The following is a 21,449-nucleotide window of genomic DNA, read 5'->3' on the forward strand; positions in this document are numbered from 1 at the left end:
TGCAAGATACTTCAAAAAAGAGGCCAGACCTCCCTTAAAACAAATAATTCACCAGCATGAAGCTGAAGTGATGCTTAAGACTCGCAAGCAAATACACAGAACAGGTTAACCTAAGGGTTCTCTAAAAATTAGTGCTTTAACTGTAATTAAAAAAGCAAACTCAACCTCCCTTTCAGAAAACAAATTGAAATAAACTTTGGAATAAATGTGGGTCTTTATAACTTGTTCTTAAGAGACTTGTAACAATTCTCATGTTCTGTATTGATCAGTAAATATAATAAATGTAAATACGGCAAAATGAAGACTCTTCTTCTTTGATGTAAGAGCCCTTTAATAGTAAGCCTAATGCTTTCTCGCATTATCTTGCCAATTTGAATTAACTGCAGATATTTACAAAAAACCTTTTCAACAAAGGTGCACTTTGCCAACAAATCCAATACACCCTTCATAAAATCTAAGAGGCATACAAGAAACTGAGTTGGAATGCCCCCTACTGGTTTATTAACAGAGAATTAATTTCTTTACACAGATGTCAATATCTGGTGTACTGGTGATAAATCCTTTGTTAAAGTTCAGTAATAGCCTCCCAGTAAAAAAGAAAAATCTAACTGAACTGGCAAATCATATAAAGTAGCTCATTAAATTAAACCTCTAACAATGGTGCTCATGTAAAAAGACAACATGTTAAAATAAATAGTTTATTAACTAGACAGCTACACTCCCTCCCAAATTTGCACTCTTTGAAAGACTTGACAAGCTGATACTTGGGCCTGTTATACATTTAATATAAAACGAGACAGAAATCAGAAGCCAAAAGCTAAAGTAGAAATACAATACAGACCTTAGTTCCTGATCTGAAGGTCACTACACTGTTTCATGTAGTTCCCAATATTACTGGGAAAGCTCTGGTGCTGGGTAGGACACCTAATCTACAACAGGAGTGACTAGAGCCTTCAGGACAGTTTTATACTTTAGAGTAAAATACAAACAAGTAGTGAAAAATGAAAGCACTACAGCCTTCAGGCCACATGTGTTCACAGCCACCTATCATCTTTCAGAAGAGATCAAAGTTCTATTTCTCTCCAGAGTTTCCCTATGCAGTTTCAAAGTATCCTTGACCCAGACTCATTAAAATACCTCAACATGGGGATGACCAATGCATATATAACCATCACTCCACAGATTTGCACAGGTCACTACAGATATGCTGAAATTAAGATGCAAGTCAAAGAGCTACTGTCTAAAGACAGTAAAAGAGAATTCCTCTGTTCTAAACTGCTTTATTAAAAAAAAAAAAAATGGAAAAACCCAAACAGAACCAAAACAAAAATTAAAAAGGCTGTTTTATTTACCCCACTAGCAGAAAATTATATCTCTACTTCAACTGTATTCACAACCACCCTCCAATCCAGCAGACAAATAAAACAGGTATCTCAATGTACACCATCTAGAATGCACATATGCAGTAAGAACAATCTTTATAGAGTATTAAGGAGTCACTTAAGTGTTGCATGTTTCATGTCACAGAATCACCTTTGTTGGTCAAGACCCTCAAAAGCATTAAGTCCAACCACTGACCTAACACTGACAAAACCTTAGGTAAGCCATATCCCTAAGTGCTACATTTATACTATTAAATATCTCCAGGAATGATGACTCTACCACTGCCCTGGGCAGCATGTTCCAATGTCTGATAAACCCTTTTCAGTGAAGAAATTATTCATAACATCCAACCTAAAAAAACCTGTATTTGTATCACAAAAATCTGTATCACATGAAAATAAATTTAAGTCTGGAGATAAGAGATATAGTTGAAGGTGTAACTATGACTTTAATCCTCTGAAGATTCAGCAAGTTAAACTGAATTGTCCTGACTTACTGAAGTAAGACAGGCTTTTTGAAAAAAAATCAATACACACACACACATTTGAGTATTTGCACACCATCTACTCCAAATCCAATGAAGAGGGTTTATTCCATCAACCCCCATGTAAGAGGTTCTTCTTCCAGGAGGGACAATATGGAAGGCATAAATGAATCTGCATTTATGCCCCAAAAATTCCTCAGAGTCCATACTATCAGACCACCAACCCACAATAGCAGGTATCAGGGTACCAAGAGCAGGAACAGACACAGGATGAGAGGAGCCACACGGTTAGACCCATGGCTGCCTAGTGCCTCAACACAAAGCCCTGCTTCAGAATTAATCAAGTAAGAAAGTAGGTTTAGACAAGGCTGAAGCTACTAGGCTGAACTTGAACCTAGCTCCTCAGAGAACTGAAGATTTTTACTGTTTAAGCAACAGCCCTGAATAAAAACTGTAGTCAATGACACTGTCCATCAGTACATTTATTCTAAAAAGAGGACTACTGAAAGGCAAATAGCAAACAGGGGAAATGTTACATGCTAGCTAAAAAAATTTATTTCAAGCTTCAAGTTCCACAAACTCAGTATGCCTTCCCTTCACAACATCTTATCAGAATTGTTCCAGATGGTCTTAATACACACTTTAAAGCTTCCAAAAACCTTATTGCTTGGTCCAATCAAAATAAATTAACAATATGCAGACAGATAATTTGCTGCAATACTATGGAAAGTAAAAACAAGGAGCAGCTAGGAACTTCATAGTAATACACATGGAGTATTCAACAGCGTGAGTCCCCTTGGAAAAGCTCCAAAGACAGACAAGAATCAGTAAAGCTAAAATATTTCTTCTTATGGATATACTAGTCATCAAGGAGGTAATGGGGTGGTATTTTTCAACCAGGAAAAACAAAGTTATCTAAGCATTCAACAGTCAACAACTTGTACTTTGTAACCCTCAGCTAAATATAGTTCGCAAAAGGAAAAAAGCAGTGACTAAGCAGATGATTTCATCAAGATTACTATTACTAAATCAAATTTCACCTAATTTAAATGGCTTTTCTTCCAAGACATTGGTGTCGTTAAGGCCACATAACCCCTGAGGCCTTGAGGCCCCTTGGCCTTCAAACAACTGGTAGACAATAGGCAATACTCAAGCTACCTTTCCAATGAGATGGATTTCATTCAGGAACCTAAGTATCAGAAAGCAATTCTGCGACACCAAAACACTTCAGGATTTCAACTGGAACTTCTATTGTGCCATAACTTTCAGCAAGACCTAAGTATGTAAGGGAACCAATCCTTAGCAGTGTTTTCTTTAGGAACAAAGCCAGAGAAGGGTGTAGTTTCCCTCTGATGTAATAGAAACACTAGTGCAGCCATCTGTATTTTCACATAACAGTTAGTAGATTACTTATGCCTCCTCAAATTGACAAGATTTTTACTCCATCTTAACCCAATTTTCCAAAGAATAGGCTGGCTGATGAGTAGTGCCTACAGTAAGTTTTATTCCTCACATTGAAGCTGTGTTTCTCTGCAGCCTGAAATACAAAGATCCACCAGACTAGAGGGAAACTATTTGAAGCCTGTTGACAAAAGTAGAGCTGAATTCTCAGAATGGAGGGACTGCTGGCTATATCCCATTTCAGCATCCTCTGGAAAAGAATAACATGCCAACTACTCGTATCAACCTTTCAAAATATTAGAAGCATGGTGCTTTATTTTCCCCCTCTCATGGCAATACATCTACAAGTGAAATAGCTGCTTATGTTAAATGATTAAGCTGACACAGAGCAGAACTTTTCCTCCAGCTCTGGTGAAATAGTGAGGAAACTTCATCTCAGTGTGTATAAATAACACATACAAGTTCTCAAAAGCCAAAAAGCACTCCTGAGTCAGACCACTCACTCATGAACAGCACTAAGAGCCTACAGTAACACTACACACTTTGAAAAGTGTTATAGATCTTACAGTATCAACAAAGAAAACACAAGAGCTATTGGTAGTGTATTTAATGCTTCAGATTCTGGTCAAAATTGAAGTACTCCAAGGCACTTTTAACCATTCAGTGAGGTAAATACATTTGATGTCATACCAGCTAAAATTGCTGGACTGTAACAGTGGAAACAGACCTCACTGCATTTACTCTTTGTACAATCAGTGTTGAAGGCTGCTCCCTGGTCAACAGTCTCTTACTCCTTTGCAACAGTTAAATTAACCACAGAAATCACTAGCTGAAGGTTAGGTTTTTTAATGCTAGCAACTGTCTTTCAGAATCTGCTCTTTTGTCTTCCATCCTACCCAGTACTGCTTGCATCCCCGACGCCAGAACAACTAGAAAAACTACTGCAGCTAAAACAAGACACAGAGTAGAGGTTAGTTCCCACCTCCCCTCTTTCCCCCCCCCCCTTTCTCACCATAACAGCAGTTATAATTTTACCCGCATCGCAGAAAGTAAAGATAAAACCTTCCACATTGCTCAAAGGACAATATGGGAAAGGGATAAAAGGAAGGTCTCCCAAGAAGCCTGGTTCTTTCACGTAACAGAAATTATCTGGGAAGACATGATGAAAAGCTCCCAGTATTTGAAACCAAGAGGGACAAAACTTAGAGCCCTGTGAAAACTAAAGCCATATGAAAACTAACGTCAATCCCAACCAATCCCCTCCTCTCTACCCCTTCTATGTGCATAAGTAAGTACTAGCAAGACTGAAAATGTGAACTGCACTTAGTAATACTAAGTAGTATTTGGTGATACTTCTTTTTTTCTTCTAAAAGATATTACTTTTGAAAGCCTTATCCTAGAAAAGCTCATGTGTGAGACTTTTAAAGATGGTCTGTGCCAGTTTAATTCAAAAACATGTTTGTTCCTCGGGCTCTATATCAGAACACACAGCAAAGACAGACTCAAATAAATGAGCCACAACCCAATACTTCACCATCTGGCTCCAGTACAGCATCTCCACTGTTTATCATCTCACTACTACACTACTCAATATTCCCTAGCTCTGCATCAAAAACTAAGGATCTGAACATAACATTAGCAGTTTATCTAAACAGAGCTGCATAGCTCTGTTTATATGTTGGTATTTCTGCAGTAAAAAGTGAGTGCTCATACTGAAAGATTACTATTAGCAAGATTAAAAACATGAAATTATAGGAGCAGTTGCATGCATACATTATTGAGACAGTAAACCACATCTTTAAGAAGCAAGCTAAACAAACACTGTCAAGATTCTTGCATAAAGAAGTTCCATCACATGGTAATCAAAAAGCAAAACCCAGGAAGAGTAGCAGCAGTGAGTTTTAATACTCCTGCTAAGCTAACAATCCAACACGATTTTCCTTCCCTTTTGTTTGTGTGCAGGACCCATCTGTGTTGCCATGGATGAGGCTTGAAATTACACTGACACTAAACAGCAGTTACCAAGCCAGTGACCACAGGTTACCCCAAGCCACCAAAGTACTTCAAGTGCTTCCATTCACTCTGGCTCAGAGGCCAAACTTGTTTGTGTAAACACCTGTTTAACTTGCTGCCCAGGCTCCACTCAACTGAGATTTAAACTGTATCTCATTACCTTTAGAAAAACTGTTTCTACAAAAGGATGGTGACTAGCAATGTCATTTTAAGCACATTTAATTGAACAAATGCAAAACAGAATTCAAACATAGTCCTTGGAAGCATCATTTCAGGAACCCTTTCTTCAGTGGAGCACATTCTCAATTTGGAGCACATACACAATCCCATAAAATGAGTAAATCTTCAAGACTGCTCTATTTAGAACATACCTTAAAATAGGACAGGATGGCCTTCTGTACAGCAGATCAACTGCTACACTGTACACACTTAGATTTGCCACCACCTTGGATAAATTTATAATAGTTATGTCAAGCAGACATAACTTAAATCCTGAAGGAAACCTATACATAAGGCAGTATCACTGGATGCATAAATAGCACGTACCTCCCAAACCAGAAATATCAGGCAGACATCTGAATCTTCCTCCTTTGAGTTTGTATCACAAACAGAAGCATTTGCCAGTCATACCTGGTTTTGATGACATGAACCTTCTAGAAACTGTCTGACCTTAAAGCTGTACAGAAAATCATCAATTTCCCTTTCTCCATGAATGAAAGCAAACTGCTAAAAGTTAAATTGAGGAAACAACAGTACCAGCTACAACAGCTGCAGTTTCAGATGCTCTCAATACAAATTCATAGAGAAACAATTATATAAAATTATGTACTTTGACAAAAAAAGTCATCCACTGAACAAGTCAACATAACTCAGAATTGCGCTGTGAACAAGTCAAAACTGAAGCTGTCTCAGAAATATTCCTATAATGTCTTTTTAAACCATTCTAATTAAAATATTTAATATTCACATCTTCTCAAAAGAAAAAAAAACTAATTTCCTCCCTTTGCACTTAAATACAATAATTATTACTCTTCTTTCAGCTTATGTTTCCCAACTCAATACTTTCTATGCAAAGTTAAACAAGACATAACCTGTGCTCACTGAAGCTCAGTACACTGCCACCAGAACTGAAACCAATATTCTTCAGCTTACTTATCTACAATCAAGAAAACCACTATCATCTGTACTTCAAATCTCCAGATGCAGCCTGCATTTATTCTTCCTCCTAAATGTGTAACAATGCATCTGGCTCTATGAAGAAAAGGGTGCTGAGGAGGCAGAGGACAACATACTTTAAAGTGCCAAGTGCTAGCTTACCAAGATTTTTAAGACTGTTTCTCTGCCATTATTTCTGGCTCCCCCATCCCAGAAGTTCCCTCCAGAAGTATTTTACACCTACTCTCAACTTACTGATCTTAAGCATGTGAAATCTAATACTGTTTTATCAGAACTCCAGTAAAGAATAAACCAGCCACCTCTGAGATCTGCAGGTAAACCAGTCTTGAGAAATTTAAAGTCGTTTAACAAATGGGTATTTACACAACTAGAATACCAAATTTGTAATCTCAATGGCTGAGAACAAGTCTGACAAAACATATTGTCTAACAAAGACACACTGACTGAGGTGTAATTATGCTATTTCCTTGTGAACAGAATTCCCTGTCAGAGTCTCTAATTTTGCATGTGACTGACATCAGCCAACCTGGCTCACAGTTTACCAGGCCATGTATTTAATATTGGCACAAGACATGAACATCATTTCATCTGTGGGAATCTCCCTGATACACCAGGGTGGGGGTTTTGTAGGGTTTATTTTCATTTTGGCTTTTTTTTTTTAAATACATCAACAGATAAGCTCTCCTTGCAGCAACTGAGATATAAATCCTGTTTCAAACACTAGCACTAGCTAGTAAGGACCCTCCTTCTACCTTATATCACTGCAATCACTTCTCACTTGAAGCCTCTTAAAGTTCATATTTGCCTGGCTTCAGCTAGAGCATCTTCCCTCTAGGTAACATCACTTGGCTTTGTAAATGCATCTTTCAGACAAGAAAATCAAATCATCCTGTACCCTGTTCATATTGTTCCTCAGAATCTGCAAGAATTGCATAGAATTTCTGCCTAGCAAAACTCAGTAGAAAGACTTAAGCTACTGAATTTTCTAAACTCTGACCAAATCATGGCAGCAGTACCCAAAGCATGCTTTAGATTACAGAAAGTCAAATCACTTTGGATTCAAAAGTAGTACACACGTAGCTTGTATTATGAGACTCAAAGATGGGCCTGTTGAGGCCCCAAAACATCATGAATCAAAATGGATGTAACAGTTCAGAATGTCTCTACAGAAACTAAACCAGACTTCCAGCTTTATGATAACCACCTAAATTCACACTAGCTCCAAGCAGAGCAACTCCACTGCTCCTGAACAATAGCAGCAACCATGGACTGGACAATTCTAGACAATGATAAAGACAATGATTGCTTACTAATGCAAATTCTAAGTGTTTCAGCAAGGCAATTCAGGGATACTGTTAGATACATATATGCATAATTATATCTGTGTATATGATCATGTATTATGTGCATGATGTTGTTAAAAATGTGTTTAATTACATTTCATCCTCTAAATTAACCCAGTGGACATCAAAGAACAAGTTCATACAACTGGTACTAAGAATAGTTGGGCCTAGATCCTCTTGCCAAACATGAGCTGTGCTCAGCATTGGTAACATCTAGAGGAATTGTCCCACTCCCATAAAAAATTTAGAGCAATCCACATCAATTGATGCAGCAAGGACATCATTTATAGCTGATAATTAGAAGGGCAAGCATTTCTTCTTCATGAAAAGTCCAAGCCTGATCTACAACCCTGATAAGAAAATTATCTGCTGAAAGAACTGGACAGCAGTGTTCTTTTCTGTGGCTACAGGTTCATTTGTCCACTCCTAACAGCTGATTTACTCACTCATATTTGCCTGCCAGCCTCATCTGAGCTAGAACTGATAACTAACACCAGCCAGGTTTCAAAGCCACAACTGTTAAAGTATTTTCCCTGCATGTACTTCAATTCACTCCAAAGAAGCACCTAGTATTTGCTTTTACAGTGACAGACATTGTTTCAGTTTTGTAAAGGAGGAGACTGGCAATCTACTCAAGAAGCCCATGTACCTTTAGCATCACAAGCTGTTTGTCCTATTTTTCCCCCCTTGGCATAGTTAGACTGTGTATCCTGACATTAAAGTCTGAATTGTTCTATGTGCTTTGAGGGGTATTTTTTCAAGAGAAGTGACTGCAAGAATAATGAATTAGAAAAACATTTCAGCTAGCTGCATTTGTTCCCCTGCTAAAAATACTAATTTTACGTTAAACCAGCCATGTAAACTTTCACAATGCTTGTGGGGTCTTTAAGCTCTTCATCTCTAGTCTACTTAGAATAGTGACACTCAAAAGAGCTTCAAAGCAACAGATTAGGACTGAAAAAAAAATAACAAACCACATTTATTTTAAACAAAGGATTTAAGATTTCCAGAAAATCCTCATTTCCTGATGTAATTTAGCTTAAGTGCTTTTGTACAATCCTCTTCTGCAAGGGACCAAGTCAATTGCTGAGACATAACTCCTGGCATTTGTGGTACAGAAAGACTACAGTCTAATACTCAAAGCTATTAATAATAAAAAAAAAACAACAAAACCGAAACAAAACCAAACACTTTTATGGAAACTACCACTGACAGGTAAGTAGCAGAATCAAACTGTTACTCTCAAAATAAGTTGTATGATACCCAAGTGTATAGAACATTTTCAATAAAAACACAGATGCCACCAGGGACAGAGAACTTGAGTTGACATCAGTAAAAATCTGGCCTTTATATTCTAGGCTTCTCTTCTAGAAATACATTGATATGATTTTTTTAATTTTAGAGGGCTTGCATAGTATATGCATATTACAAATACAATGCCTAATGATCTCAAGTGTGTGATACAAAACCTAGGGTCATTCAGATAGTAAAGCAGACAGGATGATAAACATTTCAGTCTACATCAACGACTTAAAGCATCTTCCCATGCATGGATTTAAAAGAAAAAATAGGGAAGAAAGTACCTCTTGTCCAGTAAGAAAGAGAAGAAGATCTCCTTCCTCTTCTTCACACATATGAATTTGGATGACTGTTCGAATGGCAGCCTCAAGGTAGTCCCTTTCTGGTTCTGGAGTATAGAATATCTCCACCGGATGGGTGCGACCCGGAATAGTCAGAAGAGGACAGTTATCAAAATAGATCTGAAACTTGCCAGCATCTAAAGTAGCACTCATAACTATAACCTGTAGGTTTGGAAGACAAAAAAAAGTTACTCCAAACACTAATACGATTTTGTGCAATTGATTCATACTATCTGTAATAGTAAGAAACTAAGCTCAAATATTGACTAAAATTTAAGCATGCTTTTATGACCTGAATAGAGCACTCATTACAAAGCCCCCCCCCAAAAATCCTGGTCATATACTGAAAACTGGATTAAGAATTTCCTAGGGTTATCTTCCCAACACAGATGATCATTGGATCAAAAAAACCCATGTTGATCTACTGTAGCAGATCACAAAAATCAACTATTGGTAAACACACAGACATCTCATTTGGTATGCCCGCAACTAGAAAGGAGAAGCTGTTGGGCTCCATGATTACTGACCTTCAAATCAGATCTTTGTCTTACAACTTCCTTCAAAACTCCCATCAAAATATCAGTAGCCAGTGTTCTCTCATGGGCCTCATCAAGGATTATAACACCATAGCGCTCCAGCAAAGGATCATTCATTGCTTCACGCAGTAACATACCATCAGTCATATACCTGAACACAAAAACAACACAGAATTTATTAAATAAGCCTGTATTATCCACTAAGTTGCTTGAACCAAGCTTCTAATCAACTTTTTAGAAACAGAAACATCAGTAAATTATGCTGCCACAGTAGCAAGCTCATTTTAAGTCTTCAAACAGAAATTATTGCCAAGTGTAATCTGGGAGTGAGGTTAAAAACAAAACTGAAAAAGAACCCAAACATAAACAATAGACAGAAAAAATAAGTTTAACAATGCTTATAACTAATCTGTAGATTATTATTTGCAAATTTCCAGGTCTAGAACCAGGAAAAGAAAGGGAAAAACCCCCTCGGAAATCCCAGAAATTATTTCTGCAGTTGCTTCTCCCACTTTTTGTTTGCAGATCATTTGTTCACTTTTTCTTTTCTGTCCCAGTTAGATTTCTTTTTATACATTAACTTCATTCCCAGCCTTCAACTACTTGTACAAGCAAAAGAAACCATCTGATAAGAAAGTGTTGTTCCTTGAACCACACTGTCAAATCCTTTTATACTGAGCATTCTGAATGTCATCTGCAAATACCTACCCAGCACAGCAATCTAGAATAGTTGACAAGTAAAACACTGTGGACTATGTGTCCCAGAGTGAGGTACAGGCCAGTTTTTAAGCTTTGTTGTACTTCTTTCTGAAATAAGATACTAAACTTCCCTAGGATTACCCCAAGTAGGACAACGAAACAAAGGTCAGTAAAATGAACTGTACCTTGATCATAAACATACTTCTTCAGATCACCCTCTTCTTTAAGAATCACTTAAAGATAATTCCCATATGGTGCAGCAATTTAGCAGGAATGTCTTGTTTTCTATTCTACTCAAGTACCACATCCCAGATTTCTCTGCTCCTGTCTCCTCACACAGACACAGAAAGTACCTGACCATACTCCTCTTATTACACCTCTCATAGATTTGATCACACTCTTCACTGCCCTGTGATTCCCCACACCTTTACCTGAGGAGAGCTGCCATACTTACTTCAAAATAGTTTTTGCACTACTGCAGTCTTCAAATCGAATGGAGTAACCAACCTCCTGGCCCAGCATGACATCCATCTCATCAGCAACCCTCTGAGCCACACTCATTGCAGCAACTCTCCTGGGCTGGGTACAGGCTACTCCCCGCTTCGGTCCCGGCAAGGAGCGCATGTAGTCAACACACCACTGAGGGATCTGCCAAGAATCAAAATCGGTTTTAAACACACTCCAAGTGGCCAAATGTCATCTGGAACTTTGTGTTTTATCAAATAAAGTTTGGTTAACTCTAGGAAGATGCCTACTGCATGTACAAAAATATCTAAAACATGAGAGCAAATAAACTAGTTAGCTGGACCCAATGCCACCAAATAAGGCATATTCACATTAAAAACTAACAGAAAAAAACCTGAAAGCAATTTTTCAGTAAACAGCAAAGCCTACAGCAATGGCATCAAACAAAAGGGATGCATACGCTTCTGTGTGTTGAGCTGATTTAGGTGACTACGAGCATATACTTTTCATGTTCAGCTTTAAAAGACATGCAAGCACTAGAGAAAAAAGGACTCTGCCATACTACATTTTCTACTTCAGTCATGACTGGGAATATACTGAGTACTTATTAACTGGTTCTTACAAAACAAAATCAATTCAACTCCACTGACACACACACACAAAAAAAACCCCAAAACAAAAACCACCCTATAAATCACCAAAGCCCTTAACCTTCCCTTAAGAAAAGTCATTTTATCAATATCAAAAGCATGAGAAATATCTTTAGTTAGCACCTTCTTTAAACCTCAAGGATATTCTCAATGAAATTTTTCAAATACAGCTGCCATAAACATGCATAGCTAAGGACTACACATATAGTGATCTTTAAGATCAAAGATAAAGGCACTGAGGGCTCTTAAAGACTATTCCAAGTTGTTTTTAAAGGTATGCAAAGCAAGAAAGGGACAATCAACAACATTGGCTTTTGAGCCACCTAAATTTATTGAAAACTTTGTTAAAAGTTATATGGTAGAATTCTCAAAATTTTCATTAGTTGAGAAGGCACCAGGACTTTCACCTGTAACAATTTCTTGCAGACTGCATGGAGAGCAGGAGATTTATACTCTAAACCACTTTGTTTTGAACTTCACCTGACACGGAAAATTCCTGACAAAATGGTATCCTTTAGGCTATGTCAACAAGCATCCTACCTTTTAAAATTAAGACTCTCAAGTGACAGCAGATGCTACTCTACTATTCCATCTACAAAGCACTGCCTATGATTCCACATTTAAAAATGAGCACATGTTGCAATTATAGCAAGCATTTAACCTCTAAAAGAAATTCAGCTCACTCGATCTGCCGCTGAGTATATTCTGAGAGCATTTAAAGACAACCATTAACTTGAAAAGGCCAAGTTTAAATTACAAATCAAGTCATTGCAAGTACTGAAGGCTTAGTTCAATAATTCACCAATTACTGAAATTCAGCAAATTCTGAAATTAAGGCTCTTGACTTGCAATTTACTTCTCCATTGCTTTATGTTTGTTAAGTCTGTGCAGAGTAAGACTTTTCTGAAAAGTTTCATCTTCTGCTGTTTCCACTGTCAAAGCAAAGGGTTCCCAAACCTGGGTGTTCAACAACACTGAAGGCAAAATGTGCACACATTAATCAGGAAAGGGACCTGACAGGCAGCAGCTCACTCACATTAAGATTATCTACTGCTATTATAGCCTTCTAATATTGCCAAGAAACAGAAGATAGTAATTCTGGAAGAACAACTCCCTATATATTTCAAATAATACCAACTTAATACAAATAGTAGTTCATGTGTCTTTTCAGTTTGAGCATTACAGGGTTTCTTAACCACAGATAATTACTTACCTTGTTCTGATCAACAAATGAAGAAAAACAAGCATCCCCCATCTAGTTTTAAGACAGCCCTTGACCACAGTAAGTATGTGACACTTATGTGCAAAACAAGATTTTCATTAACTGGTAGTAGAATCATTTTCAGTGATAGGTTCCTACAGAGACACTTGTAATTGTTTCAGAATGTATCTGCAAGCCCTAAGGGAGATAATTCAGCAAAACCACGAGGCTTCCAAGATAGCTCAGTGCTTTTGGTAGGTTAAATCCTGTTCTTAGGAAAGATGCCTTAGCTTTATAACTCCTTCCAGAAAATAAGGGGTAAAGTAACAAGACAATTCAGAAAATGCTTTATGCCCGAGGAATGATGTGACAGTACAAGGTATCTGAAGTCATAGATATTAAGAACACATTCCTTTTTAGATCTTCAAATTCAGATCATGCAAAAGAAATCCTGCTTTCACGTATGTAAGTACAAAATTTTTTTTATATCAATGTTCAGAATACCACCTCTTCTAAGTAACTATATCATCAAACACTTCTGAAGAATTCTATAAAATCCTGGTCTCGCTTATACATGTTAAAAGAGAAATTCAGATAATGCAATAAGGTAAATTCCAAAGAAGACACTGGTTCCCAAAATTTGCAGGAAGGCATTTAACTTCAAATATTTCACATACAGCTGTATGAGGTAAGAGGTATCCAATGTATTACTACATCCTTCAGATTTTGCAGATAAATTTTATGACTAAATTTATTTCTGTAATACTGTAAGTTAGCTATCATCCATTTTATTAAGACTAATTTCCTTCAGTTATTTTCTGGCTTGTTAAAAGGAATTAATCAGTTTAAAGAAAAAACTTTTAACATCATTTTTCCACAGATTTTAAACAGCAAACAAGAGGATAAAAATTACGAGCAGGTTTGTCCTGCTATAAATACACACTTTTATCTTGGATCTTTTCTGTATATTGGTCCCCAAAATTCTTCTTGGGGGTTAAGAAGGCTCTGCAGATCTATTCTCACTATTTTCATCGCTGAGCAAGATTTTTAAATCCATCAAAGTACAAAAAAACCTGTTATTTTAAACGAAGTACTGGAAAACTAAATGACCTCTGAGAAGTTTCGGTACCAAGGAGACACAAGTCTCTTCCTTTCAAGTTTGAATATCACAAAAACACTTGATCCAATCAGATAACATCAGAATGGTGCCTGACATTTCAATTCCCTTTGTTATGCTTTTTCTACTTTCCAACTGCTATCTACACAAACAGCTAAATACACTACAGATGTAAATTTGGAATCATCACCTCAGCTTGTCGATTAGCACACTTCTGCCTAGCCATTAAAATACCTTCACCTTCTTAAATCAAAAAGATAGTTACCAATCATGAAGCCTAACAAAAGCAGATGACAGAGAATAGGACTGGACTGTGAAAAACAAAGATGCTGAAAGATTCTTCTCACTTCTGTATCAATCAAGCAAATAAAACCTGCACCCAATTAATTTCACAAGCAACTTGTGACACACAATGAATTTTCAAGACTCCACAGAAAGTTGCACCCACACACACCAGTCTCAACTTTAAAAAAAATTGCAGTACCACACAGATAGCTAAGAACTCACCTGTGTTGTTTTACCAGACCCTGTTTCTCCAACCAGCACAAATGACTGATGCCTGATCAAGATGTCTGTAAATCTTTCTTTATATTCCCAGACAGGAAGCTGAAGCCTTTTTTTCAGGATATCATAATATCGTGGCGTATGTGGTAGATTTGTGAAAGGGTTAATACTGTGTGGAATCATTGCTGGTTTTATAGATGGTAACCCAGCAGCCCCATAATAGGAAGAGTTAGATGTAGATCGGGAATCTTTGTCCTTGTCCCTTTCTCTGTCACGATCTCTATCTCTGTCACGATCCCTGTCACGATCTTTAGAACGGTCATCACGGTCCCTGTCCCGGTCCCGATCTTTCCTAGAATAAGTTGAGAGACACATCAGAAAATGAGGTATTTGAATATTTAAATACAGAGTAGGAATTTAAATACAACAACTTAAAAGATCTTGTACAAAGTGGACACAAACTCTTGAAACAGATACCTTGAATATCTGGAGTAACAATATCTGATGCATTCAGAACAGCAAATACACATAGTTAGGCACTGTATACAGGCACTGCCAGTTCCTCTCATTACAGGCAAAACTGAAGAAAGGTACCACATGAAAAGAGCATCATGTTAATCCTCTTCATGTAATGACTAGAAAGAATCGGCTCTATGTCCCAGAGTTCTCTCACAATTCTTTGAATCCCTACTTGCTGCTGCAGAAAAATAAGATAACACAAAACATCCATCTTGCCTACCTAGCAATGGAATTATATTAACCCACAAAAACTCACAAGGGGACAAGCAAGCCCTGAAAGTTTTTACTTTAACATCTCACAATGTGTGGTTTTTTTGTTCTAAGCCTTCCATACGATTTCTGACATGCTCAACTTTGACAAACTTTATTAAAACCAACCACTACAGCTCACCAAATCATTCAGATTGGAAAAAGGCCCTCAAGACCATCAAGCCCCCATCAAGTCCCACTGTTAACCTAGCACTACCAAGCCATACCATCTTCTCCATTATCACCTCCTACCACACTCACAACAATGAGCATTTACATATTCCCATTTGTTCCAAATATTACGTGAAATAAAAGTTCACTGCACTTGCAAAAGAAAAACTATTATTTTCACCATAGCTATCCACTCAAATGCCAATCTCTGGCCTTGCTCTTAGTTTCTGATTTTGTATATTCATTTATTTGTTCTTGTACATAATCTCACTCTCCCTACACTCAAACACTTGCAAAAAAATGCTCAGTTTGACCTGAAGGACTATAAGCATGCTTTTAATAGAGATCTCAAACTTACCCTCATTCAGCACTTTGAAATAAGCCCCACTTAACAAAAACACCCTGAAACTAATGAAAATCAAAAGTGAGGGTATCCTCAGCTTCATCTTATTTTGTGCACAATGTTAAAAGAAATCCCATCAAAAAGGTGAACCATAGAAATTATCATAAATGAACATATAAAGATCTTTAGAAATAGTTAATTGAAAACAATCTTCCCTTTTTTTTAGCAGCATGTAAGAATTTCTGAAAGAAGAAAGAATTTCTAAAGAAAACTGTTAGCCAACACTTCTTTCCAAGCTGCTGTATTTCTTTCTAAATGCAGCTGGCATTCAAATGTAACTGCTGAAGTTAATAAGCAAATGCCTACGTACAGGGAAGATGAAGTAATCAAGACTATATTAGTACTGATTCTATTAATTGCAATTCAAAATGTGCTCCACATTGGAAACCACCACTCCATGCTAGCTTATTTTTTCCTCTCAACACTTCAGCACAGTATGGCTTCAGACGTTGTTTCAATAAGCTGTTGTGGGGTTTTTTTTTGGTTGGGTTTGTTTGTTTATGGGGCTTTTTTTGTTTCTGTGTGGGGCTTTGTTTGTTTGTTTTGTTTTTAAGATTACTCCTTTTACCACAGACTCCCGATTTATATTTCATTTTTCCTACAGCTTTGGAAGCTGAATTGTCTGAAAACTAAGGACCTTCCAGATCATTTGTTTGACTACGAGATTCCATACCTTCAACATTACTTCTAATGTAATCAAACACTTAAAAGCCAGATATCTCTTCTTACTGTATAGTAGGTTCATAGTCTCAGGTACAGAAAAGTTACCCCTGTTAAATACTGAAGAAACCAGGCTCCATTATGCTACATATAATGTCAGATAGTGTCTAATAGCAGGTATCAGACAGGAATGAAGCTTTGGACTGTTAGTTAATCGAGCTATTTGTTCACAATCAGATTTTTAAATATCTGCACCTATGGGGATAAACAAGTGCATGGTCAGACAGTAACATAAATAGTAAGACAAGGAAGTAGAGATGTAAAAGTGATGTAAGAACAGTGAAATGGGTAAAATGCAACAGCCTGGTAGCAGTACACCTTTCACAATGGGAGAGGTTTGGTTTGGTTTGAGTTTTGTATGTGTGCTTCTGAATTTTTTTTTTCCACTGGTATCTAGTCAAAGTCTAAAAAGAAAAAAGCCACCAAAAACCACACCAATAAGAAGCCATTCCATAGCTATTTACTTACTGTGATGCCAGAAGCTTCTACATCACAGCTCACCAATTGTATATTCAGGTATGCTTCAGCCTCATGTAAAGCAGTGCTACTGCTAAAAACGAACCCAGCTACATTGCTGCCACCCTCTCCTGTGTGTTGGTACAAACATTTCAACAGCCTTGTGAAGAATGAGCCCTCCATAGACCCCCTCCACAGATGTTAATTCTAACTTAGATCGAGGTCTCTGATCTAGTCTCCCAAACACTCACTTGCAGAGCAAGGGAGAACACAGCTCTGCCTTCTTCTCTGCTGGTAGCAAAGTGTGTGGGCTTTAAGCATAGATAAAAATACAACCTCAAGAACAAGACAGTGGATTAAACAGACTTCAAATACACTACAGGAAAGTCCTGTTAATCCTCCATTTCTCAGTTTCTTCATTGCATTCTTACAGCTGTTTAACTATACAAATCAGAAAACAAGCCTATCAAGTTCTATCTACATTTTTTTGTATTTACAGGTTAAGAGTCGTGTCACTTTGTTTTAAAAAAAAGAGAAATGGAGGCATAAAAAAATCACAATACAAAACATGCTCTCAAATTTACACTCCAATACTTATCATTTTCAAGCACCACTTTTTACCTAATAATGCTTCCCCATCAATACCAAAACTTAGCAGACACATTGTGATTCCTTTGATCAGCAAGGGAAGAGGAATTAGTTATGCTGCCATATAAATTTACTAAACTTTCCTCAAACAAAACTGCAACTTGGCAGTTCATTTATACACTGTCAAATTTAAGTTACTTTTCTTCATTACACAGAGACTGATCTCAAATCCAGAAATGAACAATTAAAGAATCATAATTTAATCACATTTGTCTTGTGCCTGCATCTCGTAACAGCCTCCATAATCAGAAGGGGGTTGGACTTTTTGCTTTGTGTTTCAGGAGAAGTGGTGAGGTTTGCTATCTGCTGTCACTTTCTTATGTCTGCAGACATAATTACACACATGTGGATACAAAAGAAATGCTACATTAATCATTAAATCAGGGTATGGAAAGCATTTAAGAATAAAAACGGAAACAAACGACACAAGGTAAAACCACTGATCACCACGGTTGAATTCTATGCACATCTAACAGAAGATGAGTGGTTTTAGTCCATTACTGGACATGGCAATAGGTAATGCAAAAAAGCCAATGCAGCTAAAGGGGGGGTTCTGTTCTATACATAAAAAACAAATTACAGTTAGCCTGAGTGATGAATCTCACTAACACTTCAACCATGACTTTACACAACAACTCAAGTATCTTTGGAAAAGACAAAAAAACCAAAACAAAACAACAACCCAAGTTAAACAGTATGTGTACAATTCACAAAAAACACTGTAACCAAAACCTTCCATCATATCTCCATTTTTTAAAAAAAATTTTTACTTCATAGGTGATACCCTGTAAGAAAACATGTCATGCCAATGCTTAAGGCTACACCAACAAGAACAAGTCTGCTGGCATGGCATCAGTGCTAGGCAGAGCCATGGGTACCATTACAGGCCTCAAATAAAAAAGGAGCTAAAAAAATACAGGGTAACTTGGTACAACTGTCATGGTCAGTCAGGTGGTCTAGTTTGACTGCAAGATAAACTCCTACTCTGCATGAGTAATGGCAACCACCCAAGGAGATAATTCAGCTTAACCCAGCTCCAAAAGCAACTAAATTGCAGGAAGGCACTCCCCGTACAGAGGAAGACATGCACATACATGCTATTTGCAACTATCTCTCTGTGCATCTTCCTTACAGCCTTCCAGAAGCTGCAAAGCCCAACTATCCCAAAATATATCAAGATCATGCAGTATTAGTATGGCTTGTGCTACATGAGTCAAAATTTCAAGTAATGTTAAAAATAATCAATCATTCTCAATAACTGCCCTTATAGTGACTTGTTCTCAGTCCTATGCCATATAATACTTTCATTGGCAGAGGAGAAAGGGACAAAGGAGGCAACTAGAGCAGTGCTGGTGTAGTTTGTAGCTGCCAACACTTCTGCTTAAAAAGCTTTACCACTGGTGGGACCTCACAGTATACACAAAATACTAAGACTAAGAGTTCAGGATGACAGTAGATAATCGGCAAAAAAATGCAAAATAAAACCGTAACAAAACTGCAAAACCAACCAACATGAAAAAACAAGGAAATACTGACTTGTTTTTTATCTTTATAGCCAATGGTAACAGTTTTACTATGTTTAAATGATGCCCAGTTTTGGCATACCCACTTTTTTTGTACATAGATATTTTTTAAACCTATTCATCTGCATATGAACAACTTTCTGTATACACAGAGCTATTTCATCTTCCAGCAAACCATCCAAAGATTTATTAAAGGAAATAAATAGTTTAATACATTTCTTCTAAAAAATAGCTTTGTTTCTCCTAGATATGGGAAGTAGATGCTCAATAATGAAAATCCACTTCTGTTTAGCAGAGAAAAATGTATGAAAACTCCAGGGTCTAACCATTAAAAAATGGCAAGTGTTGAAAAGTCTCTATCAGCAACCACTAACTGCTATGCTAGACTTTCATTTATTGCAAGCTTTAACCTTAAACATTTTTCTTAGATACTCTAGAAAAAAAAAACAAAACAAAAAAAAACAAAACAAAAAAAAAAACCCACAAAAAACTGGACTTCAAAAAAGCATTAATTCACTAAAATCTTTCTATGCTCCATCAAGGACATATTCGATAATCACAGAATTTACTTGTGTTCCTTGAGACCGGAAATTTATTTTAAGCAGCCGCCTGCCTTTTCCTCCACCCGTCTTCACCCCACCGTTAGAGAATAAGAGATTATACAGAAAAGGCTCTAAAACAAGGGTTTATAAAAGGAGAGCACCAGTGTATTGTTTGAGTTCCTGCAATTTCTTTACCTTTAATGACAATATGCTAAAGCCTACACAGCACAGTCCTAAAACTGTTACTTCGCCAAACTCAGGGAAAAAAAAAACCTAATCCCTCCTGCAAAACCCATCTCACCATCGGGTCAGGCATATCGTAAGAGTCAGGCACATCCCTGCCGATTACTGAGTGAAAGACGTTAACAAAGGAATAACGTTCCCACCAGGCTAGGCACTAATTACACAGACGGAAACAAACATCATGCTGACCTCTAGGACCGCATTTGCCAGACCTCTCAAACCAGAGAGGAAGAAAAAAAAAATTTAAAAAGAAAGAAAAAAAAATAGAGCTAGAAGAGGCAGAAAGCTACAGACAAAGCCGGGCGCGGGGGAGCAGGCCGAGCAGCGCGCCGCCCCCAGCTCCTCCGCGACGGCAGCGCAGCCCAGCCCAGCCCAGGCGTCTGGCCCGGCGGCTGCCTCCCTTCCCCCTCCCAACACCGCCGCCCGCGGCTCCCCCGGCCCGCTCTCCGCCATCCGCCTCCTCCGCCCCCCACCGAGGGGCCCGGCCCCGACAGAAAGGCCGATCCGGGGCCTGGGCCTAGCGCTCCAGGGAGCCGCCGAGGCTCCCGGGCCTACCCCGCCGAGGCGGCGCCACTGGGGGATCGCCGCGCGGTTTGGGCCACGCAACCTTCCCCGCGGGTGGCCCAGGGAGGTGCGGCCCCGCGGAGAGCGCCCAGAACCGAGGATGAGGAGCGGATCGCGCGGGCGCCGCTGCGGTCCCCCCCACCCGCAGGCCGCGCTCCCTCGGCCGGGTCGGGTCGGGCCGGGCCAGGCCGGGCCGGGCCGCGCTGCCCCTTACCCATCGGAGGTGCGCTTCTTGCTGGAGCTGTAATCGTCCCCCAGGTCTAGACGGTGTCGCTTGGACATGGCGGCGGCGGGATGGCGGCAGCCGCTGGTCGGTCGGTGGGTCCGGGTGCGGCGGGGCGAGCTCTCCGCTCCTCGAGGAGGAGGAGGAGGAAGGGAAGGAGAAGGAGGAGCAGGAGCAGCAGCGGCGCCGCGAGGCCAGGCGCAGCGGGGCTAAAATGGCGGCCGGAAGGAAGTGGCGAGGCTGCGCGAGACGCTTGCTGGCGCGCGCGGCGGGAGGTGCCGAGGGAGGGAAGGGTGGGGAGGGCGCGCGGGGGCGCGTGGAGGGGGCGCGGGCGGGGGCGCGGGCGGGGCCTTCCCTCGGCGCGCGCCCAACAGCCGGCACCGCCCCGCCTCGCGCGCTCCGGCGGTCGCGAGGGCCTCAGGGGCGGGGTCGAACCGAACCGAACCAGACCCAACCAAACCGGACCGAGCCAAACCGAACCGGATCGAACCAGACTGGACCAAACCAAACTGAATCAAACCGGACCGAACCATATCGAACCGAATCAGACCGAGCAGAGCTGAGCTGAACCGAACT

At 39.1% G+C, this 21,449-nt stretch overlaps 1 protein-coding gene across 1 annotated transcript in view; it reads right to left on the minus strand.

The window, feature by feature from the left end:
* DHX15 (DEAH-box helicase 15) overlaps positions 1-21,101 on the minus strand; it is a 40,831-nt gene extending 19,730 nt beyond the window's left edge. The window contains exons 1-5 of the mRNA XM_030449557.1: positions 20,865-21,101; positions 14,616-14,964; positions 11,130-11,323; positions 9,968-10,127; positions 9,384-9,602 (exon numbers count right to left, since the gene is read on the minus strand). Coding sequence (XP_030305417.1) covers positions 9,384-9,602; positions 9,968-10,127; positions 11,130-11,323; positions 14,616-14,964; positions 20,865-20,932 — 990 coding nt within the window. The 5' untranslated portion in view covers positions 20,933-21,101. The remainder of the gene's footprint in view (positions 1-9,383; positions 9,603-9,967; positions 10,128-11,129; positions 11,324-14,615; positions 14,965-20,864) is intronic.
* Positions 21,102-21,449: the final 348 nt, after the last annotated feature.

Source organism: Calypte anna, chromosome 4A (assembly GCF_003957555.1).
Source record: "Calypte anna isolate BGI_N300 chromosome 4A, bCalAnn1_v1.p, whole genome shotgun sequence".
Taxonomy (NCBI): domain Eukaryota; kingdom Metazoa; phylum Chordata; class Aves; order Apodiformes; family Trochilidae; genus Calypte; species Calypte anna.